Source organism: Patella vulgata, chromosome 2, assembly GCF_932274485.2.
Source record: "Patella vulgata chromosome 2, xgPatVulg1.2, whole genome shotgun sequence".
NCBI lineage: Eukaryota > Metazoa > Mollusca > Gastropoda > Patellidae > Patella > Patella vulgata.
Genome location: NC_065880.2, coordinates 8,843,872 through 8,859,865, shown reverse-complemented (window position 1 = coordinate 8,859,865; position 15,994 = coordinate 8,843,872). Strand labels below are relative to the sequence as shown.

The 15,994-nt window shown below is 33.9% G+C and overlaps 1 protein-coding gene across 1 annotated transcript; it reads right to left on the bottom strand.

The window, feature by feature from the left end:
• Positions 1-3,063: 3,063 nt before the first annotated feature.
• LOC126809963 (uncharacterized) lies at positions 3,064-15,948 on the bottom strand. Its single transcript, XM_056098540.1, has 12 exons — positions 15,743-15,948; positions 15,295-15,475; positions 14,342-14,504; positions 10,777-10,846; positions 10,041-10,173; positions 9,465-9,591; positions 8,045-8,242; positions 7,568-7,671; positions 6,914-7,065; positions 6,241-6,293; positions 5,386-5,457; positions 3,064-4,939 (listed from the first exon to the last, which is right to left on the bottom strand). The coding sequence occupies exons 2-12, from the start codon at positions 15,405-15,407 to the stop codon at positions 4,763-4,765; spliced, it is 1,362 nt and encodes a 453-aa protein (XP_055954515.1). The 5' UTR covers positions 15,408-15,475; positions 15,743-15,948; the 3' UTR covers positions 3,064-4,762.
• Between the last annotated feature and the right edge of the window lie 46 nt (positions 15,949-15,994).

Below are 15,994 nucleotides of genomic sequence, written 5' to 3'. Positions count from 1 at the left end.
CTATCACGTGGTTTTGTTTATTGTCTTGAGCTACCAGTGACTCTCAAGTATAGACATGTGCAATGAAAGACAATTTAATCTCGGCTTTCCTGTAGTCTAGTTAGTATTTGATAAGGCCAAGGATCTTATCAATTTCAACCAAGCGTCAATGTTTTTGACATTTTGTATATTAAGTTAGGTTCTGGATCAAACAGATTGTTGCTATATTTTACTCAACTGGCTAGAAGACAGAGAGAGAGAAAGAGAGAAATGGGGGACACAAACTAGGTCATTTCGGGACTAAAAATATATGGTTTAATTTTATTTCAATAATTCGCTTGCGCGTATAGGGGTCTTTAGCAGTGGGAGGAAACCGGAGGACCCGGAGAAAACGCACGGGATTGGACAGGCGACCCTACTCCTTGTCACGTACAACTGGGGATTCGAAACCACGCCAGTAGACTCAATGACAGGCTTTATGATACAGCGCGCACGTGCTAACCATTCAGCCATCCAACCCCCCGGCTAGAAGACAATAGTCCCAGTATGTCACAATTGTAGAGACGGGTCCAGTAATTTGGAAGGGGCGCAAACTTGATTCTCACCGAGCGTAACGAGGCCTAGAAATATGGATGACTTCTTAAGCCCACGGCAAAGTGGATTGAAATGTTTAATTTGTTGCATGTTCGATTAAAAACGTTTGTGTCATTTTTAATTCCATTCCATAAATATATATTTTATTACACAATGCACCTTTTTCGGACAGCATGTAAATTATACATTATGACATTATATTTTGTCAGCGAAATCATGTAAACCATATAAACGAGTCTTTAGAAGAATTAAACACAGGACGATCAGCGTGGGGATGTTTCCTTACTTTTAACTATAACATCATCTTGTTCTACCTTTATAGCTAGGCCTACTCATGACATATAGTCCATCATTTCTATATTTTTTATAATCCCGCCCTGCTTCTCGAAATCTTAACTAAAGATAAAATCCAAATTTTAGTAGCTACTTCAATTTTGATTGGCTAAGCATCAAAATCAATCTAATATCATCTAATCAAATTACTAAAATTTGGATTTTATCTTCGTTAAAATTTCGTGAAACAGGCCCCTGACCCCTAGAAATCCTAAGCTACATCAAGCGACTGATGCGCATATTTTTTTTATTTTTTTTTTAAAAAATACTTTTAACTAGACAAGTTCAATAACTGACATAATCAAAACAATTTACACTTAATGTCAAATAACATAAATTAAAGAAAAAAAACGGGTAGCAAGTTACATTTGTTGTTTGCTAGGAATAAAAAACGGTTCCAATATTAACTCTTTATATTATGAACTCAATGACCTTCGAGCACATTTCCTACATGGGCGTAGTGACCCATGATTTTGCAAGAAGAATAGGATCCCGCCCGGCCACCCAAAAAATAATACTTATATGTGTGGACAGGGGGTGGTGGGGTCGCATTCCCTTCCAGTGCCACCGGTTAATATTGGAACATGCTAGAGTCGTTTTGTAGCATATCTAACCCACGGTATATGTTGACACTGGTTGAGCATTATGATTATGATTATAACGTTGAAAACCTCATTGAAACCACATGATATTGTATTGCGTGCCCTAAGGTTCGGCTTTAGGACCTCTCTTATTTTATATTTTCATCGATGACTTACCTCTTCACATTTAAACTGTGTTCTATTCACTGACGATATACGGTTGTTTTCTTCAAAGCAAATAGTCAAAGTGATCTACAAAACGACTCAATCAGCATTCTTACTTGGTGTGAACACAATGCAATGCAAACGAATAAAACTAAAACTACTGCGATGCTCGTGATGGTCTGGGAACTGACCTAAACATTTATTTCAATGTTTTCGCTTGAAAAAGACACAAACATCTGTGCAACTGTACCTGATAATGTGACTGGTGACAGGTATGTTTAATTATAAGCTGCCTGGTGTTAATGGGGATCATCAGCATTTTCAATGGACTGGACGTTTTTTAATTATGTAAACTTGGAAAAATACCACCTATTCATTTTCGATCTTTGTTTTATAAGTCTTAGATTCCATCCTCTTTAGATTATTGCTCTCCAATATGACACAATCTCTAAACACTCAACTCTCCAACATGACACAATCTCTCAAAACTCAACTCTCCAATATGACACAATCTCTCAACACTCAACTCTCCAACATGACACAATCTCTCAAAACTCAACTCTCCAATATGACACAATCTCTCAAAACTCAACTCTCCAACATGACACAATCTCTCAACACCAATTCAATATAAGAATAGGCCCTAGTGGCACTGTCCGGGTAAAATGTCCTCTCGTAGCACAGTGCATGGCTATGTCCGTCTTCATTAGCCCAATCGGAGAAGAACGGGAGACCGTTCAACCTCATTTCATTTCACTGACCCACAATATACCTTACTGTCCAACAAGGGAAAGATTGGGGGTAAGTGGTCCCTGTGCCTGGCTAACTCTCGGGGTTCTCTGAATGTAGAGTATCTACAAAGACAGTTTTGTTTATCAAACACAACGTATATTCAATTTACGCCTCACCTGGCCATGCCCATATGGATTTACGGTCTACAGTTTGTGCCTCGGATATATTCGCCACATTGAGCAGAACATTAACAAATATAAGCATGTGCTAAGGGGGCCAATGGAATCACCAGAGAGTTTGGTTTACTGGTGCCAGATTTACCATGATAACGAACTTTTGCTTTTACCAGGAACAAGTAATTTATAAGTGTCAACATGTAATCGAGGTGTCGGCTAAGGTAACACACCGTGTCTACTAGGACAGGAGATTCTGGTAAGCTTCATCGGCCTGTGTATACATTGGCCTGATAGTAAAATAATAATCCTCTATTTATATAGCGCATGAATACTAAAACAGACGTTTCTATTGCGCTTTTCAAGTTTTCTCTATTGAACTATGGAAACGTAGTGCTATATGAGTAAACGCCACTGATTGTTTACATATACATTGTATTGTATTTTTTTTAAATTGTGTTCAATCGCTAACTGCCACTCAAGGATTAAAATACAACGAAACTAAATACAGATTTAAAAATATATATTTATGGAGGAAATGATGTAAGACATAACATATAAATAATAATAAATTTAATCAAATAATTTACAATAACAATTCTATACATTAACTAAATCACCCTGTATATAAAATACCACGAGATAAAAACAATCAGTTTCACTTTATTATGGAAGTCAATTTTTATCTCACCTAATATTAGCTCTCAGTACAGTCAATATTTAGGAAACAGTTTTATATAAGCAGTTTTGCTTGTTAAATTCACTTGATAAATTGTAAATACTAATGTTCTCCTGAATAAAATATTGTTTAAACTAATATTTAGGAATGTTGGGTTTGATTTACGATATCTCGATGTCCGACTGGTCATATTTCCCATCAGACTTTTGTCAATTCAGACGGACATGTTCGACATGTATGAGCGAAATGGAATGGCTGATTCATACTCTTTATACAGTAGTATGCATTATCAGACAATTTAACAGAATATAAAATTGACCAAATGTTGATTAATTATTAATGTAGCTGATTCTAATCTAATTTTTCATGGCTTCATCAAGGTTAAAATTTACTAAAATTGAACGGAATTGATTGATTTTTGGATTGACATTCCTTTTACAGTTTCAGCTGTCACAGTCTTGTCATTTAGTAGGGATTCATTGTCCATCAAATGACATCAACTGTTTTAAAATCTACTTGGGGCAGAACAGTAGGACGTTAAACCCCCATTTCATTTCATTTCATTTCATTTAAAATCTAGATGTATAAGATATGGAGTTTAAATATTTGGGTATATGAATTAATTAAGTATATGAAATATGTATACATTTGTAGGAAAAGAAACTTACAACACCTGTAACTCAGGCTAAGAAGGGGAATGGCAAATTATGGACTGGAATTTTGGACACCAAGTTGTTCCTAATGCTGCTCAGTTGAAATGCTGTTTAGATCATGTTGATAAACAATCTGGTTAAAACACAGATCCTATTTCGTTACGTTGTTTTTTGTTCAAAACTTCGTTTTACTTGTCTTTACCACACTAGGATCTGGAGGAATTATTATGTAACTCATGTTTTGATTGAAGTGATGGACTAGCCAATGAAACGGTCTGTTACGGCAAGTTCTTAACGTGCTGTGCATGGAACTGTGGGTATTTCACTAGAAACATCAACACTGATTGGCTAATCAAATGTCTGACATCATTAGTTCAAAAGCTGCTCGTATGACCCCAAACACGACCTTCCACTACAACAGGTCAGATCTGTATTTTAATCCGATTGGTTGATAAATTATACAAAACTCAGTTATCATTATCTTCAGATAAGGATACAAAATTCTGCTCTGTGGGCCAAGGGCAGAGACGAGACCCTTGAAAATTTTAATGCTTGATTTGCTAGGACCTTCGAATTGATGATATGGCTAGAAAATATCGCATATTCTCACCATTTATACTGTTTGTGCTATTACTCGTGCCTGTGGCAGCAGACGTCAGAACACCAAGCAACAACAATTACATCATTTGTATTTTAAGATATACTTGTTGTCGTTTCTCCATTTAATCATTTCAAGTTTTGACACTCAGAAATATCTTGATAAAAATGTATAAAGAATTGATCAATAAAATGTTCGATCAATTGTTCCATACATGAGTTCTCCTATTGATATAATATTTAAATATTAAAAACAAAAAAACAACATTCAATGAATTACTGTACAGGTGGGTGAGACATTATAGGAGGAAGGGGTGGTGTATCCCTTATTTGACGCAGGATTGGAGTGTGTCTGTCGAGAATATCAGCAACTGTTATAGCTTGACCAGAAACTTTGGTAGCAATCGGTCGTAATCCATCGTTATCACTTATTAAGTCTATTCTTCTTATTAACTGAAATTTAAAAAAAATGAGAATAAATCATTAAAAAGTCTAGCATAATCCTATGATTTACAGCGAGGTTCTTCCAGTTCTGATCATGAACAATCAGTTCCTGTTCCAGTGGAGAGAAGAGAGGAGAAAAGATGGGGGTGGAGAAAGCAGGGGGAGAGAGAGAAAGAGAGAGATAGGTCATTTCGGGACTAACATATAGTTCAATTTTATTTCAATAATTCGTAGGGGTCTTTAGCAGTGAGAAGAAACCGGTAGGCCCAAAGAAAACCCAGGCGACACTACTCCTTGTCACGTGTAACCAGGGAATCGAAACCATGCCAGTCGACTCAATGACAGATCTTATGATACAACGGGCACAAGCTAACCATTCGGCCATCCAACCCCTGAGAAAAGGAGAGAGGAGGCGAGAAATTTAGTATGAGAGGAGAGGAGAAGATTACACTCACCCTTCCTGGACCTTTTCTTATTTTACCAGCTTCTTTTACCGTTACTCCTGACGATACATCTATAGAATCAATCTAGAAAAATAAAATTAAATACACAAAATAAAATGGCTGGACTAACGAAAAAGGGCATAATCTATGCAGTGTGCTATGAGGAAAAATTTGGCCTACTCTTATTTCAAATTCCAACTATCTAGGGTTCTTTTACGGGCATGCCGATCTATATATGGGGACTCAAATTTTATTGTCCCATCTATATGTTCTTCGTACCATAAAATGTATTTTCTGGTTTATTACACAACAAAATTCCACAATTGAACCATTTTGGAACTGATATTCCTATAAGAGATTAAACTTTACAATATTGTAGTTTGAAAGGGAGTCCTATAGCGTTTTTTTTTTTTAAGACTTTATAGAACTGGTTAAACACGTTCCAAATATAATTTTAACACAGAGCTCATTGCTACGATAGATGCGTAACAAAGATTTGAAGAAACGGAAGTGACGCAAAAAATGGATAACAAAAGCTATCCTTCTATATAACTGACTGGAGTTATACACGGTCCAAATTCTGCTCACTGATAATTTCTTTGAAGACAAAAAGTTGTAACATGAGACTGTGAGAGGATATCTGACAATCCAAAAATATAATTGGCTGTCACTAGATAAGAGAAAAACGAAAAAAAATAAAAATTTGTCAGTGTATCGTCACTTCAGTCAGTTATATAGAATGATCTGTGTGTTAAAATTATATTTGGAACGTGTTTAACCAATTCTGTCACATATGTGATAATGGCTGACATCAATAATTGTCCTTTAAGAATGTTAAATCGAATCTTGTTAAAGTTTTAAACTTACCAGTGGAGGTGGTAATGGTGTGATTGTAGCCTGGGGTTTATTACTTTTATTCACTGAAAAAAACCCAAACAAACCTGATTATGTCTATATATAAATCAAAATGGCCGCTTATCTTTTAGAATGGTCTTTACATTTACACGACCAGCATCATGGACAGCCAATCAGCCATCTAACTTTATGGACCTCCACTTGAGAGAGAGAGAGATGGGGTTTAATGTCCACTTGACACAATCTAGGTCTAACATATGGTTCAATTTTATTTCAATAATTCGCTTGGGTGTAGGGGGAGTTGTTATATAAGGCGTGTTCTGGTTAATTTGAGGGATTAGCCAATGAAATGGTTTGTTACAGCGAGGTCTTGACGTATGATGAACGGAATTGTGAGTAAATCACTAGAAACATCAATGCTGGTTGATTAATCAATGTCTGACGTCATAGGGTCAAAAGTCGCTCGTATGACCTCTGACGCGACCTTCCACTACATATGGTCAGATCTTCATGTAGTATAGGCCATCGAAAGTATAAAAAAAAATGAAATATAGATGTGTATTTTAATCAGATTGAGTTGATTACTGCACATGAAGAACCATGATAAGTACCAATATTCCAGTACCAATGTCTCAGTTGGATAAAATAAATAAAATATTAAATTTATATAAAAAATAACACCCACCTGGAGATGAGGTATCAAGATTACTTTGTTTGTTACTGGTTGTCTTGGTAACTATTTTAGTTGCGGAGACATAACGACCATGTCTCATGGCTTCTAATCTTGCCTGGGCAGCTTCAACTGTTGGATCGACGATTTTGTATCCAACACGAACCCTAGAAAATAAAACGTAACAAAAAAATAAATATGGGTACATATCCTGATCTGTACGTCTAGTCGTTCTGATGGAACGAGAGACCGAGGTGCCATGTATACATCGACGTGCATCAAAAGATCCCTTGGCAGTTGGAATTCGAAAAAAGAGTAGGCCATAGTGCCGCTGCTCGGGTAAAATTTCCTTCATCTGCGTTCTCGATGATGTGAGGGATTAACCAATGAAATGGTCTGTTACGGCAAGTTTTTGGCGTGAGGTGTGCGAAACTGCGGGTAATCCACTAGAAACATCTGCGCTGATTGGCTAATCAAATGTCTGATGTCGTAGGGTCAAAGCCGCTTGTATGACATCTGACGTGATCTTCCACAATAACCGGTCAGATCTTCATGTTAGTGTAGGCCATCGAAAGTATAAATAAACGAAACGAACAATAGATCTGTATTTTAATTAGATTGCTGCTCCAAGGTGGAAGAAGATTCTCAGAATTTATTTATAAAACTTACTTGTGCTGTGGTAGTTTATCAGGATCTATTCGAACTACAGAAATAACATTTCCTAAATCATCGTAAACAACATCTTTATTACCTGGTGGACGACCAGCTTGTGCCTGCAATAAAAAAATACATGTACATTCCAAGACCACAGAATAGAAAAAAATCAGAACACCTTCACCAAGCTTTCAAAAACATGATTCAAATTCATTTTGAGTTAAGTCTGTATAACTACAGAGAGAGAGAGAAGTGGAGTTTAACGTCCACTCGAAAAAAAACTAGGTCATTTCAGGACTAACACATGGTTCAATTTTTAAAGCAATAATTTGCTTGCACGTAGGGGTCTTTAGCAGTTGATGGAAACCGGAAGACCCTAAGAAAAACCCATGAGGTTGGATAGGCAACCCTACCATTCGGCCATCCAACCCCCCAGGTATATAACTACATGACATGATGTAGGTAACTTGATTACCTGGCTTATGTACATACCTTTACGATAGAATGACATGACATGGGCATCGTGATTATTCCACTACCTCTCTGACTATCTTCACCAACAAACGTCTTCATTATCTCTTTTGTTAACAATTTCATCTCTGTTTCTTCTAAAGATTCTGTCATACGACTAAGTCCAGCAGATCGTAACGGACCACGATGTGGACGATATTTCGCTTTCTTTTTGATTGGCTAAAAAATAAAATAAAAAAAATGTCATTGAATATGAAAAGTACTGAAAACAATAAATTTAAAAGCTTAGAGCTGTTGTTGTCGTTTGTTTGAATATTAATGTACAATATCAAATTTTCATCGACTAAAGTATACTCAAATTGAGTATTTAAAGGGCATTTTGGAAGATTAAATAAAGAGCTGACAAATTACTCCATCCTGAGCCAAGATATTAGCGATTGAATTTTGGGACCAGCCTTAATCATCGTTACTAAAGTTGGTACGATAAAACCCAAGTCTTGATTATTCATTTTGACATTAAATCGTCCATCACAAAATGTATTCAAATCCAGTAAATATTGCAGGCTAGCAGATTTACCTCTTGCATAATGTATGTTTAAAATTTAATCAAGGAATGAAAATATCAACAGTAGAAAATCTCCCAACGTTGATTCAATCAGATTTTAAGAAAATTTCATATGTGGAAATGTGTTGACTATGTTCTATACATTGTCTGCAGTGGATGCCGAATTTGGCTAGTGAGCCACCGTCTTACCTACTTAGCCACCATAGCTCCCTTTACATATTGAGCAGCATTGATCAATTAAATTTCAATTCATCATATCTTTATAAATACTGAACCATTTTTGACCTATATTTTCAATTCAACATATCTTTGTAAATGATGCATGGATTTAAACCATTTTTGGACCAATATTTTTTATAGAGAGAGAGAAAAAATGGTGTTTAATGTCCACTCGACACAAACTAGATCATTTCGGGACCAACATATGGTTCAATTTTATTTTAATAATTCGCTTGCGCATATACGGTTCTTTAGAAGTGGGATGTAACCGGAGGACCCAGAGAAAACCCACAATGTTGGACAGTTGACCCTACTTCTTGTCACGCACAACCAGGAAATCAAATCGAAAGCATGCCAGCTAACTCAATGACAGACTTTATGATACAACCCGCATATGAGCTAACCATTCGGCCATCCAACCCCGCTGCAATAGCTAGGATCTGTGTTTTAAACAGATTGGATATCAATCAAGTCTTTAGCAGTGGGAGGACACCAGAGGACCTGGAGAAAAGCCAGGAGGTTGAACAAACGACCCTACTCCTTGTCACATACAACCCAGGAATCAAAAGCATGTCAGTTGACACAATAACAGACTTTATGATACAACGCGCATGAGCTAACCATTCGGCCATCCAACCCCCCAACACTATTACATACCTGTGTTGATTTTGTATCAGTTTCTGTTCTAGCAATGGAGGATTCAACATCAACATGTTCTTCTTCACTATCTGAAACTTTATCTTCTAATTCAGGTAAATCTTCAGCCAGAATTTCTTCAACTTTCCTAAATAAAATAAAAACAGAAGAATTAGTTTCTATTCAAACAAACCAGATTATATTTATACTTCAAGATCTTATGAAATTGTACCTGATAGTTTGAAATGAAATGAAATGAAATGGAGTTTAACGTCCAACTGTTCTGCTCTGACTGACCTAATGAGATGAGCATACGCCATACAGTGTATCATGAGGGAAAGCTTGCACCAGACAACTGAGCCAGGGCCTACTCTTATATCGAATTCCAACTGCCAGGGGATCTTTTACGTGCATGCCAATGTATACACAAGACCTCAGTTTTCCATACCATCCGAACGACTAGACAGATCAGGATGGGGATTTGGAGTATTGAATACCTATACAGCTGAGCCAGGGCCAACTCTTATATCGAATTCCAACACTGATATACGTCAAATCTGTGCAAGTTTTGAAAACATTTGTCATTCTGTTACTTACTGTGATGGTTCTTCTTCTGGTTTGATTTCTACCACAACTTCTTCTTCTTCTGGTATCGGAGTGATCACTGTTTGAACAAATCGTTTTGGTACGGAACCTTGGGCCCAACAATCAGTCACAGCTGGATCAGGTTCTTAAACAGAAACACAGCAAATTATAATAATGACAGATAATGGTACAAGGCACCAAGTCATTTCGGGACCAACATATGGTTCAATTATCATTCGTTTGTGTGCAGGGGTCTTTAACAGAGGGAGGAAATTGGAGGACCTGGAGAAAACCCACTGAGATGGACAGGCAACCTTACTTCTTGTCACGTACAAGCGGGGAATTAAAACGTGTTAACTTATTGAGCATTCTCCCTGCTCTGCTCCGACAGTGTGCTATGAGGGAAATTTTGCTTGGGCACTATGGCCTACTCTAAAATCCAAATCCAACTGCCAGGGTATCTTTTACGTGTATGCCAATGTATACACGGGACCTCGGTTTTTCGTCCCATTCGAATGACTAGACAGCTGTCCTTGTCAGACCCTCCATCCTGCACCACTGACAAGGGGAAACCATATCGGAAAGTCCCGATGAACTGTCTCAGCCAAAGCAGGGAGCGAACATGCGACGACCTCCAGGCTAGCAAGCCAGCATGTTACTCACTTAGCCACTGTGGCTCTGTGTAATACACAAGAATAATCAAATAGAATAATGAATTAGTAGAATTGATAACATTGTTGTTATATACCTTCATCTTGTTGCCAACCAGCTTGAGTTTCTAGCGATACTTCTCCTTCATCTCTCATCAGAAACTGCCACTAAAATATTCACAATATCAATTAAAACATTAATTTCTAATATATTCTCAAAGGTAGAAATACCCCCCCCCCCCCAAGCAAAAAAGTTGACTGTAATGTATAGAGAAGTGGTTATATCAATGACATGTTTAGGGTGGAAGACCTTTATCAATTGTTGCTTAGAGAGAGAGAGAGAGAGAGAGAGAGAGAGAGAGAGAGAGAGAGAGAGAGAGAGAGAGAGTTTAACCTCCACTCAACACTAGATCATTTCGGGACTACCATATGGTTCATTTTATTTATTTCAATAATTCGCTTGCGCGTAGGGGTCTTTAGCAGTGGGAGGAAACTGGAGGACCTGGAGAAAACCCACGAGGTTCAACAGGCAACCCTACTACTTGCCACGTACAACAGGGGAATCTTGTTTGATTATAACCACTATGTTCAAAAAGTTTGCAGTAGAAAAGCTGGAAGAGTAATAACACAAACTTCTGTCATCTCCTTGCCCCAGTGAAGAGGGTTATATTGGTAAATTTCTATATGTGTGTTTTTTTTTAGAATTGTTTGTGATAATAATATCATAGCTTTGTTTTTATCTCTATTATTTGTAATATTGTTGGTGATAATAATGTCATAACTTTGTTTTTACCTCTATTATTTGTAATTGTTGGTGATAATAATGTCATAACTTTGTTTTTACCTCTATTATTTGTAATATTGTTGGTGATAATAATGTCATAACTTTGTTTTTATCTCTATTATTTGTAATATTGTTGGTGATATAATATCATAGCTTTGTTTTTACCTCTAGTATTTGTAGTATTGTTGGTGATAATAATATCATAGCTTTGTTTTTACCTCTATTATTTGTAATATTGTTGGTGATAATAATATCATAACTTTGTTTTTACCTCTGTTATTTGTAATATTGTTGGTGATAATAATATTATAACTTTGTTTTTACCTCTATTATTTGTAGTATTGTTGGTGATAATAATATCATAACTTTGTTTTTACCTCTATTATTTGTAATATTGTTGGTGATAATAATAACATAACTTTGTTTTTACCTCTATTATTTGTAATATTGTTGGTGATAATAATATCATAACTTTGTTTTTATCTCTATTATTTGTAATTGTTGGTGATAATAATATCTATTGTGCTTGAAAACGACAAGAGAATCATTGTTGAAACGTAGCTTTAATAGAAATATAGTAATTGTTATCCATATAACTTTGTGTTTATTTTTTAATAATATCATAACTTTGTTTTTATCTCTATTATTTGTAATTGTTGGTGATAATAATAACATAACTTTGTTTTTACCTCTATTATTTGTAATATTGTTGGTGATAATAATATCATAACTTTGTTTTTACCTCTGTTATTTGTAATATTGTTGGTGATAATAATATTATAACTTTGTTTTTACCTCTATTATTTGTAGTATTGTTGGTGATAATAATATCATAACTTTGTTTTTACCTCTATTATTTGTAATATTGTTGGTGATAATAATATTATAACTTTGTTTTTACCTCTATTATTTGTAATTGTTGGTGATAATAATATCATAGCTTTGTTTTTACCTCTATTATTTGTAGTATTGTTGGTGATAATAATATTATAACTTTGTTTTTACCTCTATTATTTGTAATATTGTTGGTGATAATAATATCATAGCATTGTTTTTACCTCTATTATTTGTAATATTGTTGGTGATAATAATAACATAACTTTGTTTTTACCTCTAGTATTTGTAATATTGTTGGTGATAATAATATTATAACTTTGTTTTTACCTCTATTATTTGTAATATTGTTGGTGATAATAATAACATAACTTTGTTTTTACCTCTATTATTTGTAATATTGTTGGTGATAATAATATCATAACTTTGTTTTTATCTCTATTATTTGTAATATTGTTGGTGATAATAATATTATAACTTTGTTTTTACCTCTATTATTTGTAATATTGTTGGTGATAATAATAACATAACTTTGTTTTTACCTCTATTATTTGTAATATTGTTGGTGATAATAATATCATAACTTTGTTTTTATCTCTATTATTTGTAATATTGTTGGTGATAATAATATTATAACTTTGTTTTTACCTCTATTATTTGTAATATTGTTGGTGATATAATGTCATAGCTTTGTTTTTACCTCTATTATTTGTAATATTGTTGGTGATAATAATATCATAACTTTGTTTTTACCTCTATTATTCGTAATATTGTTGGTGATAATAATATCATAACTTTGTTTTTACCTCTATTATTTGTAATATTGTTGGTGATAATAATATTATAACTTTGTTTTTACCTCTATTATTTGTAATTGTTGGTGATAATAATGTCATAACTTTGTTTTTACCTCTATTATTTGTAGTATTGTTGGTGATAATAATGTGATAACTTTGTTTTTACCTCTATTATTTGTAGTATTGTCTGTGATAATAATATCATAGCTTTGTTTTTACCTCTAGTATTTGTAATATTGTTGGTGATAATAATATCATAGCTTTGTTTTTACCTCTATTATTTGTAGTATTGTTGGTGATAATAATGTCATAACTTTGTTTTTACCTCTATTATTTGTAGTATTGTCTGTGATAATAATATCATAGCTTTGTTTTTACCTCTAGTATTTGTAATATTGTTGGTGATAATAATATCATAGCATTGTTTTTACCTCTAGTATTTGTAATATTTTTGGTGATAATAATATCATAACTTTGTTTTTACCTCTATTATTTGTAATATTGTTGGTGATAATAATAAAATAACTTTGTTTTTACCTCTATTATTTGTGGTATTGTTGGTGATAATAATGTCATAGCTTTGTTTTTACCTCTATTATTTGTAGTATTGTTGGTGATAATAATATCATAGCTTTGTTTTTACCTCTATTATTTGTAATATTGTTGGTGATAATAATATCATAGCTTTGTTTTTACCTCTAGTATTTGTAATATTGTTGGTGATAATAATATCATAGCATTGTTTTTACCTCTAGTATTTGTAATATTGTTGGTGATAATAATATCATAACTTTGTTTTTACCTCTAGTATTTGTAATATTGTTGGTGATAATAATAACATAACTTTGTTTTTACCTCTAGTATTTGTAATATTGTTGGTGATAATAATATCATAGCTTTGTTTTTACCTCTATTATTTGTAGTATTGTCTGTGATAATAATATCATAGCTAGTATTTGTAATATTGTTGGTGATAATAATATCATAACTTTGTTTTTACTTCATTATTTGTAATTGTTGGTGATAATAATGTCATAGCTTTGTTTTTACCTCTAGTATTTGTAATATTGTTGGTGATAATAATAACATAACTTTGTTTTTACCTCTATTATTTGTAATATTGTTGGTGATAATAATATCATAACTTTGTTTTTACCTCTATTATTTGTAGTATTGTCTGTGATAATAATATCATAGCTAGTATTTGTAATATTGTTGGTGATAATAATGTCATAGCTTTGTTTTTACCTCTATTATTTGTAATATTGCATCTTTAGCTTGTGTTATAGTAAATGGTAATATCTGTCGTTCTATATAACGGCCATAAATTGTGTCCATTGTCCTTCCGACCAATTCATCAACTATTTCTAACACAAACTCTTCTGATGATTCTCTCTCTAACATAACATTCCTGGTAAAATAAAAACAAATTGGGTTAAAGTTTAATGTCTTGTAACATAACATTCCTGATAAAATAAAACAAATTGGGTTAAATGTCTTATCTTTCTCTAACATAACATTCCTGGTAAAATAAAAAAATTAAATGTCTTATATTTCTGCGCTACACAGGTTAAACAGGGCATTATGGGAGATTAGATAAAGGGTTGACAGTTCTCGCTTTAATAGTTAAAAAATAGATAACGTAAAGAGAATATGCTGAAAATTTCAATCAACTTGCTTCAGTAAGTAACCTGACACTCTGAATTATCAATGTCACACATTATCCATAGGTACACAAAGACTCTTAAATTGGTTTGGTCTTTATTATTGATATCAATATCATGATATAAAACAGTTTTAATTCTTTAACATCGGCGGGACTAAAAATATCAATTATTCGATTATAATGGTGCTTTTTGGGTAAATACTGACCTGGTTATGAATCGCGATATGAATTATATCGTAGCATCTGAATCGCAATTCAATATGTATCGTATTGTGACTGCAATGGCAATACCCAGCACCAAACGATACCAAGATATTAAAAATGGTTTCAGTATCAGATAGTTCTAATCTCAATATGTCAAACATTTTTTTTTTATTTATGTTTCAAGATGGAGACACAACAGAACAGAACAATCTAGTCCTCCGGTCTGGTCATACTCATCTCCAGATAAAAATATGAATAATCACATATTGGCATATCCCTGCTACATTTACAAAATGAAATTAGATCATTAATTAAAAAGAATAAATCTTACCAATCATTATCGTTAAATTTACCAGGAACAATTTCCTGTGTAATAACTGGTGTCTGAGATGCTGGGGGTTTCCCCTTCTCAGCACGGGATTTCGACACAGCAGCACGAGACATTTTCTCTTCTACTTTGGGTTTTAGAATTGTTTTGGTCCTGTATCAAATATTTGAATTCCCACTTCAGCCTTTGAATAAAAAAAAAAATGAAGTTTGAGTTTTTTAATAATAAAAAACCAAATTTCTCAACAATTTTATTTAGACTCTAAATTAATCAAGAAACGGACCAAGATTTCAGTTTGATTATAATTTGCATATCACTGTTAACGGTTTGGTCTGAATTCTGATCTGTTCGTTCTCTCTTCCTCTCAACGAAACTCAGTTTGGTCTTTTCTATTTTTATCCAGGTTTTTTTTTTCTTTTTTTTTGTTTTGTTAAAAAAACGAATAACTCACACGTCTCAACGCTACAGTTTACGGGTGCACGCCGCGTTTCTTTGGCCTACATAATGACAATTTTAAAGAAACTGCAAACTTCGAAAACGAATATTCAACACTTCTCAAATTTAATTAGTCACTTGTTTCGGTTTTACACTGTATTTTTTTGTAAGTTTCGACTTCTAAACATTAATGTTTCTTCAAGTTGCCGCCATTGACCGGATGTTTACATCTCCATGACAATGACGTAATCGCCATTAATCTCATCGA

Coding starts and splice junctions, on each gene's coding strand:
- LOC126809963 (XM_056098540.1), bottom strand. CDS start 15,407: ATGTCTCGTGCTGCTGTGTCGAAATCCCGTGCTGAGAAGGGGAAACCC. Junction 14,505..15,294: donor AAATTTAACGATAATGATTG/GTAAGATTTATT, acceptor TTATTTTACCAG/GAATGTTATGTTAGAGAGAG. Junction 10,174..10,776: donor TGGTTGGCAACAAGATGAAG/GTATATAACAAC, acceptor TTTCTGTTTAAG/AACCTGATCCAGCTGTGACT.